The 21,414-nt window shown below is 39.4% G+C and overlaps 1 protein-coding gene across 2 annotated transcripts; it reads right to left on the reverse strand.

Moving 5' to 3' along the window:
* Window positions 1-1,584: 1,584 nt before the first annotated feature.
* LOC139697657 (gamma-butyrobetaine dioxygenase-like) lies at window positions 1,585-21,093 on the reverse strand. Of its 2 annotated transcripts, none has more exons than XM_071596462.1 (10): window positions 20,975-21,093; window positions 16,785-16,885; window positions 15,961-16,088; window positions 12,291-12,472; window positions 11,820-12,048; window positions 7,843-8,031; window positions 6,840-6,992; window positions 6,621-6,758; window positions 6,020-6,150; window positions 1,585-2,119 (listed from the first exon to the last, which is right to left on the reverse strand). In XM_071596462.1, exons 2-10 carry the CDS (start codon window positions 16,870-16,872, stop codon window positions 2,041-2,043), a joined length of 1,317 nt encoding a protein of 438 aa, XP_071452563.1. In that variant the 5' UTR covers window positions 16,873-16,885; window positions 20,975-21,093; the 3' UTR covers window positions 1,585-2,040. The 2 variants fall into 2 exon arrangements, with proteins under 2 accessions (XP_071452563.1, XP_071452562.1); XM_071596461.1 differs by lacking the exon at window positions 20,975-21,093 and adding an exon at window positions 17,104-17,691.
* Between the last annotated feature and the right edge of the window lie 321 nt (window positions 21,094-21,414).

Raw genomic sequence — 21,414 nt, forward strand, 5'->3', positions numbered from 1 at the left:
GGTTCTATTATAGGTCCCCTAATTTTCCTTTTATATATCAACTACCTCCCTAATTCTTTTGTCAATGGGTCAATGTGCATCTATGCAGATTATAAAACTCATTTAATCTCTCCCAAAAACCTAAACCTTGTCGTAGTCCAGAGAAACATTGACACTATGATTAAATGGTGTGAAGACGACTTGGTTTTTATTAGCAATGAGAAAACAACATTTATTCAATTTCATCCATACCAAAGGAAAATTAAGGCCTCTCCTCTTTTGATGATAAATGAGTCGTGTATTAAGGGCTCTTCTGTAACAAAGTTTCTTGGGATACATATTCATGAGTCACTATCCTGTGAGGCTCGTGTGGAAACTATGCCCTAAAGTTGCCGCAGGATGGTATCTCCACAGAAAAGTAGTTACCCTTTTGACATTTCTACTGCTCTCTCAGTCTATTATTTATTTATTCACAGTAGACTGAAATATGGCATTGCTGTGTGGAGGCACTTATATGCCCCTCGTTGCGTCTCTTAAGACTACTGAAATAGGGAGTAAGAATCCTAGGGAAAGTTCCAAGGGCAATCAGTTGTAGACCATGCTTTAAAAGATTCAACATTCTAACTCTTCCCTGTTCGTATACATTTCATACTATAATCTTTGTGCAGCAAAACAAAGCCATGTTCACTCTGACAACCAATGCTGATGTACATAGGTATAGTACAAGTGGTTATAATGACCTTATAATAACTGTCCACAAATCGCCCATGTTTGATTAGAAACCTGGATATGCTGGTGTAAAATTCTTGAAAGCTCTACCCAGAAAATTAAGGGAAATAGATGATTTTTTTGTTATTTGCTTCTAAACTATATCAATTCCTTTGTGAGCATGAATGCTATACAGTTGATTAATTCATGTCCCTTTCTCCAGGCAAATGCTTTTGAATCATTTAAAATTTAAATTATTAATAACTCAACAAGGATACTCCTGTTACAGCTCCAGTTTCTTGTTTTTGATTTTACTCTTTAAATTTATGTTATTATTTGGAGAATATTATGACTCTGTGTTATCCACACTGTGATGTTTGCAAAGAATATGAGCAGACAATGTGATGTGTTCCATATGAGTTAAAAGCATGTCTTATAGGAACCAATAAAGATAACATGAAGAATATAAGCTCAGCAGTTAGTTGAAATGCTATTACGTACTTGGTTTCAAAATATTTAATATCTTTTATGGAATGCGCTTATTGGGGCTCTGAGATGAGGAAATGTGTGTGCTGCGCAAAATTCTTTGCTTTTTTGTTTCTAAGACCATAAATCCACCATTTCGTAATCCATTCTTAAAATTTATATTAATTAATGAATCTTAGTTTCTAATTAGAAATTTTGAACTGATATAGATGGGTGGTCTGAAAAGTTTCCTACCTCAAAAATTTCAGAAAAAATGTGTTGTATCTTTGTTAGGTCGGAAACTTTATAAAAGCAGTTAGATTATCCCCACAAACCCTTTAACCCTGAATTCTCTTCTACTGGATGGTGCCAAAATTTTTCTTTCTAAGGAGTAATTATATAAGATCATTTGATTGAAAGAAATAATTTTTTTGAAAAAAAATTTATTTCCATTAAACAGAAAGTCAGCTAGGTATACATTTGCAAACAACTGCTAAACATTAACCCTTTGACATATCTCAATACTGATCATTGGACAATTGTTATAAAATGTCTTACAATTTTGGTCAATTACCTGGTTTTAACATGATTACTTAGTAAGAAATAGGTTCCCTTCTCTCTGTAGTTTTAGTTGAAATTGACTTCAGTAATGCATTGCAGCTCAATGTCCTTTATCAAGTCCTCACATGAATAATAATAGAAGAACAACCATTCAGTTTTTCAGTATCACCCTACATTTTAAAATTAACCAATAAAATGAAGGAATGGATGTTGGCCTATAAGATAATTTCAGTCTTACAAGTTTAACAAGTAGCGTCCTGTATAAGATAAAAATATTTCACTCATCTAATATACCAAAATTGTTTTTGCACTCAATTTTTTCGATATTTAAACACTTTTGTTTCCTAGCAAGGCATCATATTTAGACATGGCTTCATCTATATCAACATAGCAGCCCTCGAGATGCCTGGAAGTGAAGATACATGATTGATTAATGCCATAGGAAACATAGATAGGAGTCATTTAAGAGAAAGCAAAAACAAAACATTACACTCAAGGCCTGTAAAAGTAAGCATAAATGATTATACCATGTTTTTATGATGGTATCAGTTAATTTTAAGAAATATCTTTGAATGCTATGAAAAGATTTGATGTTGTAATAAAATTGGTAAGTGACATGTTAAATGTTTAATAAATTAATTTGAAAAGTTAATTTCAAGTAACTCATTGCTTAAAATTTAGTTCTATGCTATATTTTTAACAAAATATATTTGTTTTATTATGAAGAATAACATAAAACTTAATAAGTTAAATGCTAATTTATCATGTGAAATTGGGTGCTATTAAGAATAATTTGACATTGGCCCCAATTAAAGGCTGAAAGAGAGAGAATGAGACGAAAACCTCAACAAGGCAATTCTGCATAAGTTACAGAAAAGTTACCATTCTTTGCCAGCTATAATGATTAATTTTCTTCTTTGAGAAATGGGCAAATATTTTGGCATGGTTTTCTCGGATTTAAAGGCACTTTTGTTAAATTAACTTGAAAGTTAACACAAAAGTTTATTCTAATTTAACGTGGCAAATTTATTTTATCAGGATGTATTGAAATATATTTCATCTAACTTTACTGAGTTAACTTTTATAGTTTCCTTCCCAAAATCTAATGTTTAGTAGTTGACTTTTCCCAGAAGTAAATGAGGTTTATTTTAATTTATGCCTTATGTTAGCATTTGTGTTATATAGTATACTCAGTTATTTTATAAAATATCCATCTTATGGCATGCAAAAATACATGAATTTTTATTATTTAAAAATCAAGTTTGCAAAATCAAAAATTGTTCAAAATATTTGTGTACATGTATGTGCACAATTTAGTAGAAAAAAGAAGTTACTGCGCTAGCTTCATTGTCCATCTAAATATGAATATAGTTTTAAGAACAAAGAGTGCATTCGAGTCCAACTTTTGTAGGACCAAAATGGAATTGCTTGGTTACTGCCTTGATTCTCACATCATAGTGTTTCTGAGGTATTGTAATGTGGCCCAGGTGGACTCAAATATACTGGCATTTATTGGCCTAAGAGGAGCAGTTGATGAGCACTCTAAACCTTTTTAGCGCCGAAACAGATGATCAATTTAATGTGCTTGCACTCCAAAGCACTTGAACAGAGTGGCCATTAATGCTCTTGATTCTTATTCCTGATTTTTCTGATAAATATTCTGTCTTGTCTCAATTTTTATCCAAAATGTTTGGAGTCTTAATTGGTACTTCTAGTGAATTATCCCTTATCCCATTGAATGCCACTGATATGACTGGAAAATTGGAAAGGCTATTATAAACATTGGTGATTTCCACATTTTTCGGGCTGCGTCCGCGTATGTCGTTTAAATGTACAACAGTTTCGCCAGCTATCCTGCTGGCGTCCTCAGGTCAAGGATGAAAAGAAGCTTGTTGTCCCGTCTTATATAGGAAAAATCCGGCGCCAATACCGGGAAATTTCTTGGCCAATCAGGGAACGTCCTCATATTTGCGCGGAATTATTCTTTTCCACGCACTGTGGAGTGGATATCCATCCTCTCTGTTAAAATTTTCTGGCCTTTTAACGATTTCAATGGCCTCTCTGATTATTCTCTGGAAGTATTTTCCTTCTTTCGCTATTATTTTAGCGTCGTCGAAGAGAATTGAGTGTCCAGGTTCACTCCAGGCGTGCTCAGCGATGGCCGATGCTCTAAACTGTTTGGCCTTGGTTGCCCTCTGGTGTTCACTCATGCGTGTTCTCAGCGCTCTGCACGTTTCACCGATGTACCATTTGCCACAGGAGCATGGCACTTGGTACACGCCTTCTGATATTAACGGTGAAATTCCATCCTTGGGTCCGGGTAGGGTGTCAGCTATCTTGGTGACGCAGTTGAATCTGGTCACCACATCATGTTTCCTTAAAGCCCTCGCGATTCTTTCCGAAGTCCCTGCGATGAAGGGGATGGTGACGTAAGCCTTCGGACGTGGTCTGGAGTCTTCCTCCCTGTCAGGAACAGCGGTGGTTTGTCTCTTCTTTTCTTCCTTCTCGGCCCTTTTTTGGATCATATGAGCGCTGTATCCATTCCTTTGCAGGGCATTTGTCAAGTGTTTCTTCTCGTTGGCAATAGAATAGGAGTCACATATTTTATATGCTCGGTTGACAAGTGTGTCTACCAGTGAGGTCTTCTGACTGGGATGGTGGTGCGATGCAGCATTAAGGTAGCGGTCGGTGTGAGTAGGCTTCCTGTATACTCTGTGTCCAAGCCTCCCATTCCCTGTATTTCTCTTCACCATGACGTCCAAGAAGGGCAGTTGGTGATCCTTTTCCACCTCCATAGTGAAGTGGATGGCTTGATGCTGTGAGTTCAGATGTTTCAGGAACTTTTTTAATTCTTCCTCTCCGTGTGACCAAATGACAAAAGTGTCGTCGACATATCTTAGCCACAGTGAGGGCCGCTTGTCGCAGGATTCCAGTGCTTTCTTTTCGAAGCTCTCCATGTAGAGGTTGGCCACAACCGGGGAGAGGGGTGAGCCCATCGCAGCTCCTTCCATCTGCTCGTAATGGTCACCATTCCATAGGAAGAAGGAATTGCGGAGGCAATGCTCCACCAATCCTGGAAAGTCCTTAGGGATTCCGCGGGAGGTGAGTTCCTTGATGATATTCAGCGATTCCTCAATAGGGACGCTGGTGAAAAGCGATTCAACATCGAAGCTGACCATGAGATCGTTGTCGTGGATGGTGATGTTTCTTATTACGTCAATGAAATGCGTCGAGTTTTTTACGAAGCTGGGTGTCTGTCCGACGTGGTCCTGCAGAGACCGCGCCAAGTACTTGGCGAGTTGGTAAGTCGGAGCGTCAATCTGGCTCACAATCGGTCGGAGAGGTACATCCTTCTTGTGAATTTTGGGCAGGCCGTACAGTCTCGGTGGTTTCGGTGCAGTCGGAAGCAGGCGTCGTTGCTCTTCTTTTGGAATAAGCGATCGTTTAATGATAGCCCTTGTGCTTCTCTCCGTCTTGGCAGTCGGATCGCTTTTCAATTTCCTATAAGTCGGACTGCTGAGGATGAGCGATATTTTCCCTTCGTAATCCTCTCTATTTATCAGTACTGTTGCGTTGCCTTTGTCAGCTGGTAAAATGATTATACTCTCGTTGTCCCTTAGCTCCTTCAGTGCTCTCCTTTCTTTGCCGATGGTGTTTGATCTTGGTGGTTTTGCGCCATGGAGGATACGTGCGACATCTTCTCGGATTTCGTCGGCGGCCGCCTTCGGAAGTCTCCGGATCGATGACTCTAAAATGTGGAAATCACCTACTCATCGCCGCGGAAACCTTCGAACGAATATTATAAACATTATCCTATAAAAGTATCGTGAATACTTAACTATGTTTACATGATAACATTTTGGAGCATTTAATTTCTTTCTTTAACCATGAATGCTTTGGACAAAATTCATTACCAGTAGTCTCTAAAGATATCAGCTCTACTGGGGATTGAACCCGAATGAGTCAAAATCTATAAATCAGTGATTAAAAATACAGAAATTTTAAGTCAGTTTTATGTAGCACATAATATTCTTGAACTGAACTCTTCTGGCCAACAAAAATACTTGCCATAGGCGTTTTTAAAAATAATTTATTACTTTAGGTAATCTGATGGACTTGTGTATAATAACAATGACTTCTTAACTTTGTCACAACTTTCTCCCTAACTTACTCTAACACCTCCTTGTTAATTTTTCTTCAAACTCTTAAAGTAGCGTCATCACTGAATTCTAAAGTAGCTCTTAGGAGTGTCTATTTCAATGTATCACATCCTTAGCAGATACCATGCGATCTTTCATTTCCTCACCTGATGACCTTTGAGGGGTCAAACCCTGTCCTACCGTGGAGCACTCTACGGTTGTTGAAGGCTACCAGGTCACCTGGAAGCATGTGGAACTTGAGCTCTGAGGAGGGATCTCTCATCTTGTTAGACAACAACTGCAATGAGGAGGTAAACATCATCAGGGGCTGAGTCAGTACCCAAAGAGGTTATTGAAGAGGTTATTTTCATGTCATATTCAATTTAATATATACATAGTTCGGACTACTCGTAACAAAAACTAATTAATGTACAACTTATATCAATTCCTGAAATCTTGATCTGAAGTATTAGTTTCTAGAAGTCTCTACCCAAATATTTAAATGATATAAGAATCAAATTCAACCCCCCTGAAATTTTGGCATCTCCATTTAATACTTTCCTTGTATGTGCAGTACATCAAATACTTGTCACATTTGTAATCAGTGTTAAGACATTGATGTTGGAAACAATTAATATACCATTATGGAATTTAGAAGCAAATATTGTAATCTACTAAAATTTATGATCATATTCTGAGATTTAAAACCTTTTGTCTCCTTGATCTAAAAACAGTTAAGGCTTGAATTGTGTAGCATTTTTGCCTTACCTTGTAAGCATGATAGAATGGTACAACAACATGAGATGGACTTTGAACCGGACCCATTGTTCGGTTATTGTAATGGATTTCTGTAATATCTCCCTCAGAATTCAAACAAATGATTGGCCATAGCTGTGAGTATCGGTTCTGTTAGACAGAAAAAAACATTTTAGAGGATTATATCAATGGAAAGAATAAAAGACTTTATGTAAAATTGGCAACTCTTACCCCTTGGTTCTTTATCTGGAATCGAATAGGTGTGCTGGTCAGAATGTGGAAAGCAGCTGGCTCATTGTCCTCCAACCACTTGGCTGCTCGGAATCCATCAACAAAAAAGGACATGCCACCTGGGTCCTCACCCTGTTCTTTGGGATTGTTTGCCTGCAAGATCAAATTTAATTATGCTAGTTTATGAATCCTATGATTATAGACAATTGGTAAATGGGTACCTGCAGGGCCTTGAGGAAGGAGGAAGAAAACCAGTGGTAGGTAGATTTAATGAGAGGGGCATAATAAAAAGGGGGTAGGGTAATGATAAGCAAAAGGCTTTTGACTGGTTCCAACATTAAGGTTTAGGTGTGTTTGAAGGGAGTCTTGCAATTCCTTGCGGCTGAAGTACCCCCATATCTCTTCATCAAAATTTCTGATATGACCTCTGTCATAGTCTTTCGTTGGAAATCTGTACTCCTTGAAAATGGGTCGTGATGTATCTATATCTATTTGACACTCTGAAAGCCACAGACCTGATGAACTGGGGATTTGTAGCACTAAGTGACAAACCAAATCAAAGGGAAAAGTGATTGTTTCCAAGTTTGCAGCAATTGAAATTTACATTAAATGAATATTACTCTGTATGGAGGTGTAGTATACTCTTGCTGGGACTGTGATAAGGATTCATGATGCCATAAAATTTATTACTTTAATTCATATAAGTTATTTTAAGGGATGCTTTTTAGTTGTTATTAAATATTTTTTAAAGATTTTAAAATATTATTGAGAAGTTTTGAGGATTGAAACAGATACAATGTTATTGTAAACATCTGATATTGTGTGGAATTCTTTGGGCGAAGCAATTGAGATTATTTACTTTTGTTAACATCACAATCAATTATTTTGCTGATTGCTTGGGCGTGCTGGTGAATATTTACAAGTATGCTAATTATTCATAAACATCAATAAAAGTTAATTATTTATAGTGCACTGAATACAGTTAATGTATGCCAATGTTCACCTTGAGGCAGTGAAGCAACTGCATTCCTGGTGTCTTCTCTCTGTAGTTCATGTCAGTGTGATGATGAAGGTAGAGACCACTGTAAGCCAGGTGGGCAGACGGATTTGGCTCATTTATCACATCAAATGTTACTCCATACTGTGTTTCTTTGACGTATGCAAAACGCTTAACAACTTCCACGATTTTACCCTGTGAGGAAACTATGATAAGTACAAGAAATCATTTATTCTTTTCAAGTTGCTCTCATGTACAAATACTTTGGATGCATATTTAGTTTAATTCATGCTCTTTGAAACAAACTGAGTAGGAGTAATATTCACAGCCTCTGTAGTTAGCAATCTGGTAATAGTTGGCAACTGTATTTAATTTTTTATCCACACATTTCAATTAAGCATTGATGAATACAAATTGCTTAACAAATTTGACCATGGAATGAAACAAATCACTACATATCATGCAACATCATTACGCCTTGTGAAAAGAGGGTGCATTCTTCATCAATGCAATTAAGTGGAAGTTCAAAAGTTATGTCACTGAAGGATAAGCCTCCAATAGATTTATTAATGTGCATTACCTAGCTTTTTGTCTCTACTCTCACCACTATTTTTTCAATAAGTGTCATTTAAAAGAATTGTTGGGATGCATCATGCACTAGTTACTGTGATATCCAAGAAAATAAATGATTGAGATGGTAGGCATTACTTAAGTGATCCAAGCGTGCTGACACCTGGGGTCCTCTAAAAAGACAACCCACTTTGAAGCAACATTTGGGTTTAAGTCTTTGAGACGAACAAGAAATATGACATAATAAACGCAACTGTTTTCACTGTGCTAATAGGACCAGATTCTTCCTCTTCTGTCATTGGAGGTGAACCTAACTGCCTTGGCTTCCTTTCAATAGTAAATTATTGTGCCCCTTTTGACTATAAAATCCACTTTGAATGTGATACTCTTGCCATTATAAAGTTTACATTGGAATGATTAAAACCCTGCATTTCCTAACTGGTTCAAGTGTGATCCTCTTCCCCCACTAGGATCACACTCATGCAAAACATCGAATTTTCCCTAGAATTTGTCACGGATGTGCAACCATAATTCTTTAAGTACTTACTTCTATCAATCTTAAGAGACTCATATTTAGTCACTTTTTAGCCCTCTCATTCATTGTCTCCTGGATAACGTTCTACACAATCGTCATCTCTTTACCACAAGGCCAAACAATATCCATCAAGTTCAACAACATCATAATCCTGGCACTTTTTAGTATAGGGCACTTTCACTCAGGTAATCCATTCATCTCATTCCATTAAAAAAATTGTTACTATGCATCTACACCTTGCACTTTTCATATATACATAATTCAGGTATTGCCATGTCCAAAATTGATGAGTCAATCTAAGACCTCCATCTCCCTTCATTGATATCCTGTTGCACCATCAAACAATTTCCTTTCCTGAAACATTATCATGTTTATTAATCAATTGGTCTCCAAATATCCATTCTGATACTAGGTAAAATATTCAATGGCACAAGTAAAGGTTTTGGATGTGTAAGGAGAGAATGTAATCTTCCAAGTTAAGTTTGTTCTTCAAGATCGATGAGTTGAGGGAAGCTGTGGTAAATTAAGTGGCTTATTATTCAATGCTGTAGAAAAGAAGCATTAAATAGGTTTTCATTAAGCCTTAATAAACTGCAACCGACTCTGTGCAATTTTCATGTCTCGCTACCAAATCTGAGCTTTTGGTTGTTTCTAGTATCTACGATTTTGTGCATCATCCTGCTCATCTCTTGGAGTGGTGATTGTATGGGAAGTCATAAAATACAATTCTAACCTTCATTATCTCCTCAAAGTTCTCATTTATTTTGAGAGCTGTGACCATCATTCTTCCCACAATTCACTTTTCACCGATGAATGAACCTGTACACCTTCCAGGGATCGGGCTAGTGCAGTGGCTAATGTTTTGGCTTCCCAGCCAGAGGGCCTGGGTTCGAATCTCAAAGGCAGCAGATAGATTCCAGAGGTATCCCAATCCCTAATTGAAGTGCTTTATGGAGGGCACTTTGAGTGATTATGCCTTCTGTCAGATGGGATGTTAAGCTGTGGACTCCTTAGTGCCTTTCGTTAAGAGTAGGCTGATGCCGATGCCGGGTTTCTCTCCACCCTTCATCCTCTCCTATCCAACCCTATTGGTGCAAATGACCTCAGCTGTCGGTCGCCTCCCCTAAAAACTACTTCTACTGCACACCTACCCTCTGGTGCCCCAACCTCTGCTTCACTTGATTCAACTGTCATGCCATCCCCCTTTATTATGACACATGGTTAGCTTAGAAACTCCTCACCCAATTCCCTCATAAAAATCTGACAGTTCAAAATCCCTGAAGCTCATCATCCCCAAAGACCTTGTAAAAGTGTCAAATATATCATTTCTAATATGCTGAAGAACAATTCTTTTATTTTCCATCATTCCCATGGCTTCCTTTGCTGCTCTTTATCTCATTCTTCGGCCCCATCCACCTTTCCCAAACCACTTTCATTCCTCTATCCTCTTTTAGGTATTTATTAAGTTTTTCTTGATACTTTTTCATTTTCATTCCAATTCACCTTTCAAAAATTTACTGAGGTGCTCTCCTGTTCTTCCATCTCCATTTGAATTTTGAATTGCATTTCATGATGACTAAATTATGATGCAAATCTGCATCTTCACTCGAGAAGCTGGTTGAGTTGATTGCTCCACTTATAAATATATGCCTAGCCATGGCATATCTTCTAACTGCTATCTACCTGTTTCTCCAGGAATTTCCATATGTACCTCAACAATTTCTAATTTCTGAACCATACTCTACTACTTCTTTCCTATTCCTCCCTTTGCCTACCACTGCATTCCGATCCCCCATTAATATTAGGTGCTTCCTTTCTGATGTATTCACTGTTATTTCTTCCTATTGATCGTATGAGTTGTCTATTTCCTCTATCTTTATTTATTTCTCTTGCTTGGTGGACACCAGAATTTAGAAGCACAACAGATACATACATTAGACTGATCTACCCTGAAAAATCAGTCATTTTAGAGAACAGCCTTACCCAGTATCATCAGACTCTCTTTGAAAATGCTAAACTTATTAGCAGAGCAAATGGCTGCAGGGACAGTATGACAAAGGAGGAAATAGAAGTCTCTGTGGAGGGAAAAAACTTCCACTGAGACCCAGGGTATGCCCTCAGTCAAGCATGGAAGCCGATGCTCCAGAAAATAAAGACAGCAAGGAGGGAGAACGTGAGCAACAGCCAATCAGAAGTGACCTGAGCCCAAGTAGAGGATATATGAGGAGGGCACAAATGTTGACCCAGTAACATCATGGAGTTAGTTATAATTTAATTCATATTCATGATGTAATTCATAGTCATAATATAATTCATATAAGTCATAAGATAATGGAGTTAGTCAGCAAACTTTTGGCAGCTGAAACCATGACCAGGTGGAAAACCCACGAAGACATTACAACTGTGCCCTGGGAATATACCAAATCTTACATATCCACTCTTGATGTTTTCTAGCTTCTATTTCCTCATTATGATTCCAATATTCCATGTACCTATCCCAAACATTGCAGTCCTCTTCTGGGTCTTCTCTTCCAACACTTTCAGTTCGATTATGGAAGGATTTTATGTGATGATGCCACAAAGGTTTGTCACCTTTGCTGCCAGACCTAGCCTACCTAGTAGGCCCAGTGGGCCAAGTTCTGTGATTACCGGGATTAATTTTCCCTTTGTCTCTGTAAGACTTTGACCATTTATAAAATTCATCATTACAGATGGTGTCATCAGATAATCTATCTTTATATTAAATTTTAGATGCAGAGCTCAATGATGTGCCTTAAAATGGCTTGACAGAGGAGCAGATTGGTACGAGTGAATATCATTCAAGGGGAGGAGATCCAAGCAATCATTGCTACTCACTCTACTTGATTTTCAATATTACCTGGGTTGGGGGTACGTTTCTCATCACAGCAATTCCATATTTGTGCACCATCTCCAGCCACGTTTTCAGGCCTTCGTCGCTGTCCATGACTTCATTGTAGGAGATTTCTGGGAATTGCTTCCAAATACTTGTGCGATCCCATAGAATAATGGGTGGTCTATGTGGATGTGTATCGTGCGAGTCAGACTCAAAGGTCTCGTGCATAAAGGATTGGCCATATTTGTATAGCCTGCAACAATAAAATCAATGACCATTGGTTTGTACTATGAGAGTAACTGATAAGTTATTCAACAGTTAGAGCATTCAATTCAAAACACATTGGTACATATTATTAATCTGTGCCAAAGATAACTTTCCATTGACCAATATTTCTTAATCCTAATATATTAAATGTGTGTCATAATATAAATGAATGCTAAATAGAAAGGGTAGTTTCCTAACATGAATTATTCAGCATACACCCGTACTAACCAGCTTGAGTCAAATGTTGTGATATGCTCGTCTTCATTCTCCATCCATGTGATGATCAGCTGACCTTTTTCATTGACATAAAATGATTTTGGTTTAATGTTGACGTCAAAGGATGGAGTGTCAACAAGTTTTTGCCTTGTTTCTGGACTAATGCAAAGGGAGCATTTGCAGTTGTCACGGAGCTGTTGGAGATAAATGCTATATTAAGGGCAGGGTAGACAAATGGATATACGTTCACACATATTAGAAGATTCAAATCTAATTTTGGGCTTACAGTCATTTATATGTAATTGGAACATATGATTATGGCCAACCTTGAAAATGTCAGTAAACCAATTCCGATTAATTCAGAGCAGGTCCCAATAAGCAAAGGTTCATTGTAAGAACAGTAGGCACATCTACATCTAACCCTATAAGCCCCCAAATTGGTGAATAGTAGGGGGCCAATTACGTTGTCCTAGAACAATTTTATATTATCCAGCAAAATATTGACTCTCAGTGATCAATGGGCATTTCCTATACAGTCAAATCTCGTTACTATGCCACCTGCCGGGACCAAGCAAGACTGGCATAGTGACGAGAGTGGCATTGTAATGAGGGCTTGTAAAAATGGCTTTATTTTCTCAAGTTTCCCATAAGTCCAAAGCTCTCAAGAATCATTGGCTGGCACATCTGCTGTCGGCGGATCTTGTGCATCTCGTTGTCTAGCCGATCGCACGCTTACATCACACCAGGCTTCCCGCTTCTCTGTTGTATGAACTTCTAGATGGTGCTCCAGGTGTGCTGGGCTTCCTCAACTGATATCTTGTCATCTTCGCTTTCCTCCGGCTCTGCACTGCACAGCATCTCCTCCAGCGTGAAAGAGCCACGAAGCGTGAAAGAGTCGCGAGGCGATCGTTGGCTCCGAGAAAATCAGGCAGCTCTATCTCCCCATTCTCAGGCATCTTTTCCTTGGCAGGTCGAGCTTCCAATATTTCGAACCGCATCCTGTGCCTCAGTTTGGATCTCCTCTTAGATGAACTAGGCCTTCGCGAAACAATTCCTCATCGTCGACTTGCCGACCTGCTCCCAAGTACGCCGGGTAGCACGTAGGGCATCGAGCTACATGAACTTGAATTCCTTTCCCTCGACCATGGCCTCAAGCTGGTGGCATAGCAGGAGCTTCTTGTAGTGGCACTTGAGGTTCCCTATGATTCCTTGATCCATTGATTGCGAATTGGCGGTCGTGTTGGGTGGGAAGAAGACCAGTTGGATGCTGTTCAGCTGGAGCTCGGGAGGGTGGCCAGAGAAGTTATCAAGACAGACCAGCACTCTGCATCCCTGCTGGCTGAGTTGTCCGTCCCACGCACACAACATCTCCTCATAAAGCTCCGCATAAAAGTGGTATAGTAGCGAGAGAAGGGGGTGGCATAGTAAAGTTATTTTGCATTGAATTTTGTTGGGACTGAGCAAAAGTGGTATAATAGGAAGAGCGGCATAGTAGCGAGGTGACATAGTAACGAGATTTGACTGTATAATCTTTCCCCACTGCTCCAGTGTATATTACCCCACAATGCAACCATTAGTGATACACCCTACTCAAAGACATCCCTCTCCCCTTCCCCCCTGTAATCAACCCCTCTCCCCCTCACTTCTCTATCATTATCTCAGAGGTTTACTTGTCGTAACACACACACACACACTCACGTACACACACACTTGTCCTGAAACAATTTACATCACGATATGATAATGGCTTCTGTCAGAACAGGCTGTGTTCCTTTTCGAAGTATATTTTTTGTAGAAATAGAGTAATTTGAATCACTTTAATGAACGTTGTTAATAAGCAGTCACTAATGTATATACTGTCTTTGAGGGGTCACCTTGGGCTGCTATTAAATTATGTGTTATTTACAAAGTGCTGTACTACACTTTTTAATAGATGTGTGCTCTGAAGCTTTAGGGGAAAGTGTGTACCCATAGATAGATAGCAAGTTATAGCAATGAATTGGAAAAATTGTTTATTATTGACCATTTAGTACTGTTGACTCATTAATCTATACCATTCCTTTGTAAACCAGTGTTCTTCATGTTTTATGCGACAAAATGTTTTTTTGAAGGCCATTTAATCATTTACTCAAGTGGCTTTCTTGAAGCTTAATTCCAATTCCTATTTACATATTTAAAATTCAAATTCAATCTATCAGATGCCTAACCTATTGGCACCTTTTGTAACCAGTAGATTATTGCCATCATAGATTTTGCTCCAATTTTCATTTCGTCTAGTTGTACTGATACTCAGTTGTGCTAAGGAAAAATGAAAATGTTCAAGATCATTTTCATCTTTCAGTCCAGGAGTCAGTTTGTTTTATTTGATAGAGTGATTTACTCTGCAGAGTGAGTGTCAGAGTTAATTATCTATTAAACTCTAGTATGTATCCTATGCATGCGGGGAATCTATTAAACCTCAAAGGGAATGGCCATTTTCATATTTCAACCAAAGTAATTTTCATGACCTCTTTTTCATCAAAGTAAGTCAAAATTTGCAATAAATTTTAAAGTAATGGGACTGATTTAGAGGCTGCAACTCATCCTGCAGCAGATTATATTTTGTTCAGGGGTAAAGGTGTTCCAAAGTAGCTGCGAGCATACAAGTAAAATGTATTTAAATTTTATTAAAGCTAAAAATATTTCACGAAGGGGAATGAATCTGCCACTACCCAAATTGCTTTAAAATTTAGTTTTGCTAGCTCCTTTACTAGAGGAGACCTCAGCTAACATCTCCATTAACTCTGTAATATGTTCTTGGACGGCACAATAGAACACAAAAATAGAGAGCATATAATAGGACACTCATATTTCAGAAAGTTTAAGCTTTTGGCCTTCTCTGAGGCCTTCTTCAGGTCAGACTGGAAGGTTTTGGGTGGAGAAGAATGGAGTAGGCATAGAGGAAGACTTTTGATGAAGTTTTAAATATTGTGGAAGAAAGGAAATTGCAAAATTCATTCCAAAGAATGCAGAAATAGTGGATGGAGGAATTATAGGGAGGTTGTGGAAAGCTGGAGGCCACAATTGAAGGGAAATGTTATTTGAGTGGGGTAGGGGAAGATTTTAAGGTGCCTTAAAGGCAAATAGGAAGTGGGTTAGTGGAATGAAATAAGGAAATAATTTAGAACAAACAGTAAGAAATTTACCCAATAGTTAACACAATTAGTTGTTTGGACCCATCCAGAACTTACCCTAACCCAAATAGGCAGATTACCCTTTATAATGACTAAATGTAAACAATGCTGAATATTAGGAATCAATGCCATGGGCTATAGCACTATTTGACATGAACATGCTCACAATAAGGTAAAAGCTGCCACAAGAATATACATATAAGTGTTCATGGAGGAACCAAGTTATTTTGAGTAAAGTTCTACCTCTTCAGTGATATCTATTAATTCAAATTCTCTAACCTCACATAAGTAAAGTCCTTTAAAAGTAGTTCACAAGAATCACAGTAAACTAAATAGTTTGACTAGGCAAACATCATTAACGTATGAGTAATAACTTCATTTTATAATGGTATTGTTTGGGTAGATCTTTGCTAGCCCGAAGCCCTGCATTTTCCCAACTCTTTACCTGTAAAAGAGGACATGCTGCAATTTACCATGAGTACTCTAATATACAACTGAAGATAAGTTACCCAAATATTCTTGAAGTCTGCTGTTTTATTGTTGTCAAAGAACACCTTCACAGATTGGTGGCTTGAAGGAACAGCCGATGACACTAATGGATTTTGCATTACATCCAGCTTAATGGCTGTGCTTTTACCTGTGAAATAACAAAAAAAGTTTAAAATTTTACTCAGTATATTAGAGCAGAAGACGAGTATGTGTGGTGGTATATTAGCAAGAGGGCTATTCGCTCTCTTGCTCATACACCACCACATGATTCCTGCAAACCTCTTTTTATTAGGTATGGAATCATGACTGTATTTAGTTTATACATCTTTAAGGCTATGATTCATGTGAAAGTTAATCTAGAAACTTAACAATCAAGATCTAACATCCATCACTACTCCATAAGGGGTAAATCAAATCTAAGTACTACTTATTGTAGATTGTCATCAACTTACAACACATTTCATAATATGAACATACAACTGTATAACTATCTGCTTACTCAGTTGAAATCAGACGGTATCCAGAGTTTCAAGAATAGGGCATATACCTGGTTACTTGCTCACCCACTTTGCTCATTGGATGGATTCTTTTGTGGCAATCTTCATCACATTTAAGAACTTATATATTATGCAATATTCATATTGACGACATTTAATATGGTTGTACCATTTTTCAAAATGAACGAAGTATTATTATTATTTTTCAAGAAAACATTGCCCATTGTACTCATATCACGATGACGCTATGACTCGGGAACTATAAACTTGACAAATGGTCATTTAAACCGTCTCTTTTACAGTATGTGACCGCATATATGATTAGGCATAAAATTCAATTTACTTACATTTTATAAAAGTCGAGGTCGCAGGCTGCCAGTTTGACAATAGCTTTTTCGACAGCCTTAATGAGCCAATAACGCCTCGAAGAGCCATTTTCTAGCCGCTCCTGGGGACAAAGCAAGCTACGCGATCACTTAATGAGATGGACAGATCGGTCACCAACGTACAGTGTGATACGTGGTTAAATATTTATCGCTTCTCAAGTCTCCTTGGAATTTAAATTAAATACGCTCTGTGAATCAGAAAAATGCGTATTGCTTCCTCGCCTGATCTTTTCCTGGGATTCAGAGGCTTTTAGCCTCCCGCACTGTGGCAGTTACTTACCCCACGCCGTCCGAGTATTCAACGAGCTCTCCACTCAGTCGGAATTGCCTGGTCGATCTTCAACGACGCAGTCGCTCGGATGGAGGTCATAGGTCAACTCTCATATGGTGGACTACTGATAATCGATAAGGGGAGTGATTGGCACACGTAATTTTATAAACATTGGAATAACCTTTCGATGTGCTCGGAATGCAATAAATACTTCGCTGGCGTTTCAGTTAGCGATTATGTCTCAGTCGATTCGTCAGACAGTCTAGAACTGCTCAATCGTCGTCAGGCTTTCATGAGGAGTGCCAGCACTTCATCGTTCACCATAGATTGATGAACTCAGCAATGCTGGCAAACTCGGCAATGGTCGGCCGAACTCAGCAATGATTAGGCACTGATTTGAGTTTTTCTCGACGCCGGTCGGGTGTTATTTGTTATATGGATGCATCTATTGTGAGACCTAATGAAGATCACCGCCGCTCATTTGATTTACAGGCTCCAAGATAAGGGGAATTTTGGAGGGAGTTATCAGAAACGGAGTGCAGAGGCCTTCGGGTCGTTAACCACGTCGTCGTGTTTGCCCGAAGCGAGCGATGGTGTTTCGAGAAACTCCTCCTCCCCTCCACCTTCAAGCGCTCGATCAAGGTCGCGTCCGATGTAAAAACGTTCATCAATGGAATCAAGGCTGTGGCGTAATATTTAATCTTCATTAACCTTCCCCACCTGAGTACCTCATTCGAGCAGATCTCTGGTGCGTTGCTAAATTCAACAAGTGTGCGTTTCATTGTTACCCGCGGTCCATATGAGGTCCATAACAAGAATGATCTTGAGGTGGATGTAAGATAGGAAATCGTAATGGGGAGCCATATGAAATCTGCCGATTCCGCCGTGAGTTTCGACGAATTTCATTGTGGTAAAATTTTTAACGTTACCTTATCAATAATACCCGAACTTCTATCCGCGTGATAATCGCTCTGATTTCACTATATTCCCCGTGACAAGAATAAAAATAGTTTGCTGGCGACCTTTGAGGTACACCTCCGATATCGGCAGCTCCACTAAGAAGAGCGTAAATTTTTTCACCCTAGCCTAAGCGAGTTGGTGCACCGCTGACGGATGGCATCAGCGCCTGGTGATGTTTTATTGAGGCGCGAGTGGGTCACTTAACTTTAACTTCGCGGCTGGGAACGCTGCGCGCGCATTGCTGGCTTCGTAACATTGGAAGTAACCACTTAATGAAAAGGTGGGGGAGGGTCGTCGAGAGCGATGCGATTGATCGAGTTAACCTTATTTCTCCATCGCCCTCGGAAGGCGGAAATGGGGCTCGGTCAGCGTACCAGACACGACCAGACGCATCAGGGCCCACGTTCGAGTGCCGTAGCCGGTCAGACCAGTAGCGTATTGGTGGCTGAATTTGCAATTCATCATCGCAGTCTTCTCTCCGTCGGCTCTTCCGTTATCAGTCATCCGAGAGCAAACATTGTGCAATGCGCAAAACAGGGGGTTGGGGAGAGAGTCGTAGGTAGGGGGGATCACACCACTTTCCGGGGGCTAGAACGACTGCCATTTTGCATGGACCACGCGGAGGGAATACGCTTGCGGCCGAACTAGTCGAATCAGAGGCATAAGAGTTATTGGCGCCCGGGGATCCAATTCCCGAGTTCATCCCTCCTTTCAATACACATCAAATCATCCCTTCGAATGACAATTGTCGAAGTCGCCACATTGTGAGACGGTGGAATTCAGTGGTGAAAAGGCTTGGGTATAAGGGAATCAGAAAGTTCTCCATGCGCTGATTTGTACCAGCGTATTCGACACGTTCATTCAAGATAATTTTTTCGCGAATAATTCGCGAAATATCATGTCGGCTAGTCACAAAATACAAATTAGACGGAAGAAAAAAATGGTGAATGGAATTCAGCGTGAATTGGGTGCCTGCATCGACAAATGTTATTTATATCATAATTGAGCATTATTTTCTCCAGAGATTTTCATTTTTACCCAATTTTTGGCAATATATCACGGTTCCAAGAGGCTATAAATGTCGCCAGGACAAGATAACACCTTCCCCCTACCTGTGCTACGGGACCGAATAGATTCCCTTGTTTTTGTCGTCATGCACAGATTTATTTATTGCCAGAGGACAGACATCTTGATCACCGATTTCATTCAAGATCCACACTCCCACAGTATTCGTCAAGTATTTTACTGAGGTAGGTTTTAGATGGACGCAGAGTAAACACGTCTGCATTTCTTAGCCACGCCTAGCAAGGCACAACTGGACACCCCACGGTACAATAAACCCTTCATTAACTTCGTATTACACTTTCCTTGCATCAATCACGCCTACCCTTTCCCATCTCCTACCTCGATTGCCTAACATCTTCTCTCTCTCACAGTATTCAACATTTCATCCTTCTGGTGTATTCTCGATAAAATAAACCAACACATGAACGCATTCATGATTCTCGAGTTTCACGGCCATGGACGTTGTTAGGCGCGTTATCTACTTCGATGTTCACAGCACCAATTAAATTTGGCAGTGAGCACAGTTCGTTCTCATGAATCTATTGCGCCGAATGAGTTTCGATTATTCTTGCAATGCCACGGTGAAACTTGAGGAAACAGTATATTCGCTATGCATCGAGTTAAGAACAGTTTACGATGACCTATGATCGTGGCCCATGCTACCCAGAAATGTTGCTCCGCTTTCAATTTAGGTGGGTGTCTTTAAAAGTATCGTCCGAGATTTGAATTCCGGACAGTAAGATGAACGCTCTGCCTTTAGACTCACGGGGTCATTGTGGCCTGGTGCTTCCAAGCCGGATTTGGAGCGGGAGTAAATTTCTTTGGCAAGGCAGTCTCTGCGCTTCCGGTGTCATCCAGTGGTGCGCGGGAATTTCCTTTGGATCCATCCCAAGAGGAGGGATTGATCGCCTTTAAATGTGCATGTTCATCTTCCAAGTCACGCAACGGCTGCGTGCATTGGAATGCAAGCGCCAATGGAAGGAATTGGGAATGGGAAGGAGTTTCATTAGGAACGGCGATCTTCAACTTATGTCGTTATTAAATTCAAATTTTGCACGTAATATTCATAATATCATTGAAAAATCTTTTAAAAGTTTTTAATTCGCAGGGAAAAGGCGTTCTGAAGTGTATTAGTTTCAGCGAACTTTTCCCTTAAAAATATATTTGCGGTCCTCTCGGAAAACATTACGACATGAAACCAACAATTAAGTATTTTTTTCAAGAATTTTAATGTCTGCTTTCCTCCGAGGGTGCCCAACTCAGCTCCAATTCCATTTTATCACGGCTATTATTCACCAATTAGTCTGCTCCATTAACCTCTCCGTAGTCACGAATGAAATTTTTCTCGCCTCGATTCTGGCATTCCTCCCGCCAACTATGAATTTCGCGTGGTTAAAGCGAGGCAGCCAAGGCCGCTGATCATTTGAGTTATGTCTACCAAAAATAAGTAATATAAAATCCAATTATTGTGGATATGTTTTGAAAATTACTCCAACCAACAAGAAAGAATTGGATGATCTGACTTCCTGACCCTAAATTAATTGAGGCTAGCAAGCGAAGAGATTAACATTAGCTAACGTTGAACCTCGTGTCCATCAACACTGCGTTTAAAAAACTCAACTTTAAATATTCCCACGAGTGTTGTCTATTTCTATTACTCGTCCGTCCGACCATCGTTTCCTCATTTGATGAAATGGGCCCATCTTTAATTTACAAATGTATTGCAATCACATATCCAGCCACCTTAATGAGCTCTCTGGACCAAAAACTTCGAGGGCATGAGGTCGATACTGTCGACTTCATGCCCTTAGCATACCTAGTTCTGCAAATAAAAAACATCTAGGCCGGTACTTACCTTGCAGATGACTTCTGAGATCTCGAAAAAGAAACTGGGGCGATATATCGTATCTTGGAGAAGACAACTGCGCGAGGCTATCGCCATAACCTTGCCATCTTCCATCAACGAGCGCCCATAAATAAGGCAAGCAGTGTACTGTTACTGCCTGCCTGCTGGGAGTAACCACAAGTAAACTGCAAGCAATGCGTCCTCCCTGCGGTTGGATTAATAGATAGCACTGCATAAGACAATGCTCACACAGCTGATTGACATACACTCACGTACAGTGGCACTCGAAGATACTTTAACGGTATGCTAATCCCGTGCAAATATTAATACACGTTGAACAGTTCAAAAATTTTATGCTGCTTAGGCTAGGAAATATGAGCCTTTAAAAACGTTAGTAAATATATTTATTTTCGTTATGTTGTTGGTACTCGTTTTATCATTTACTAATG

This window comes from Hetaerina americana, unplaced genomic scaffold, assembly GCF_022747635.1.
Source record: "Hetaerina americana unplaced genomic scaffold, ioHetAmer1.1.p SCAF_8, whole genome shotgun sequence".
Classification (NCBI taxonomy): domain Eukaryota; kingdom Metazoa; phylum Arthropoda; class Insecta; order Odonata; family Calopterygidae; genus Hetaerina; species Hetaerina americana.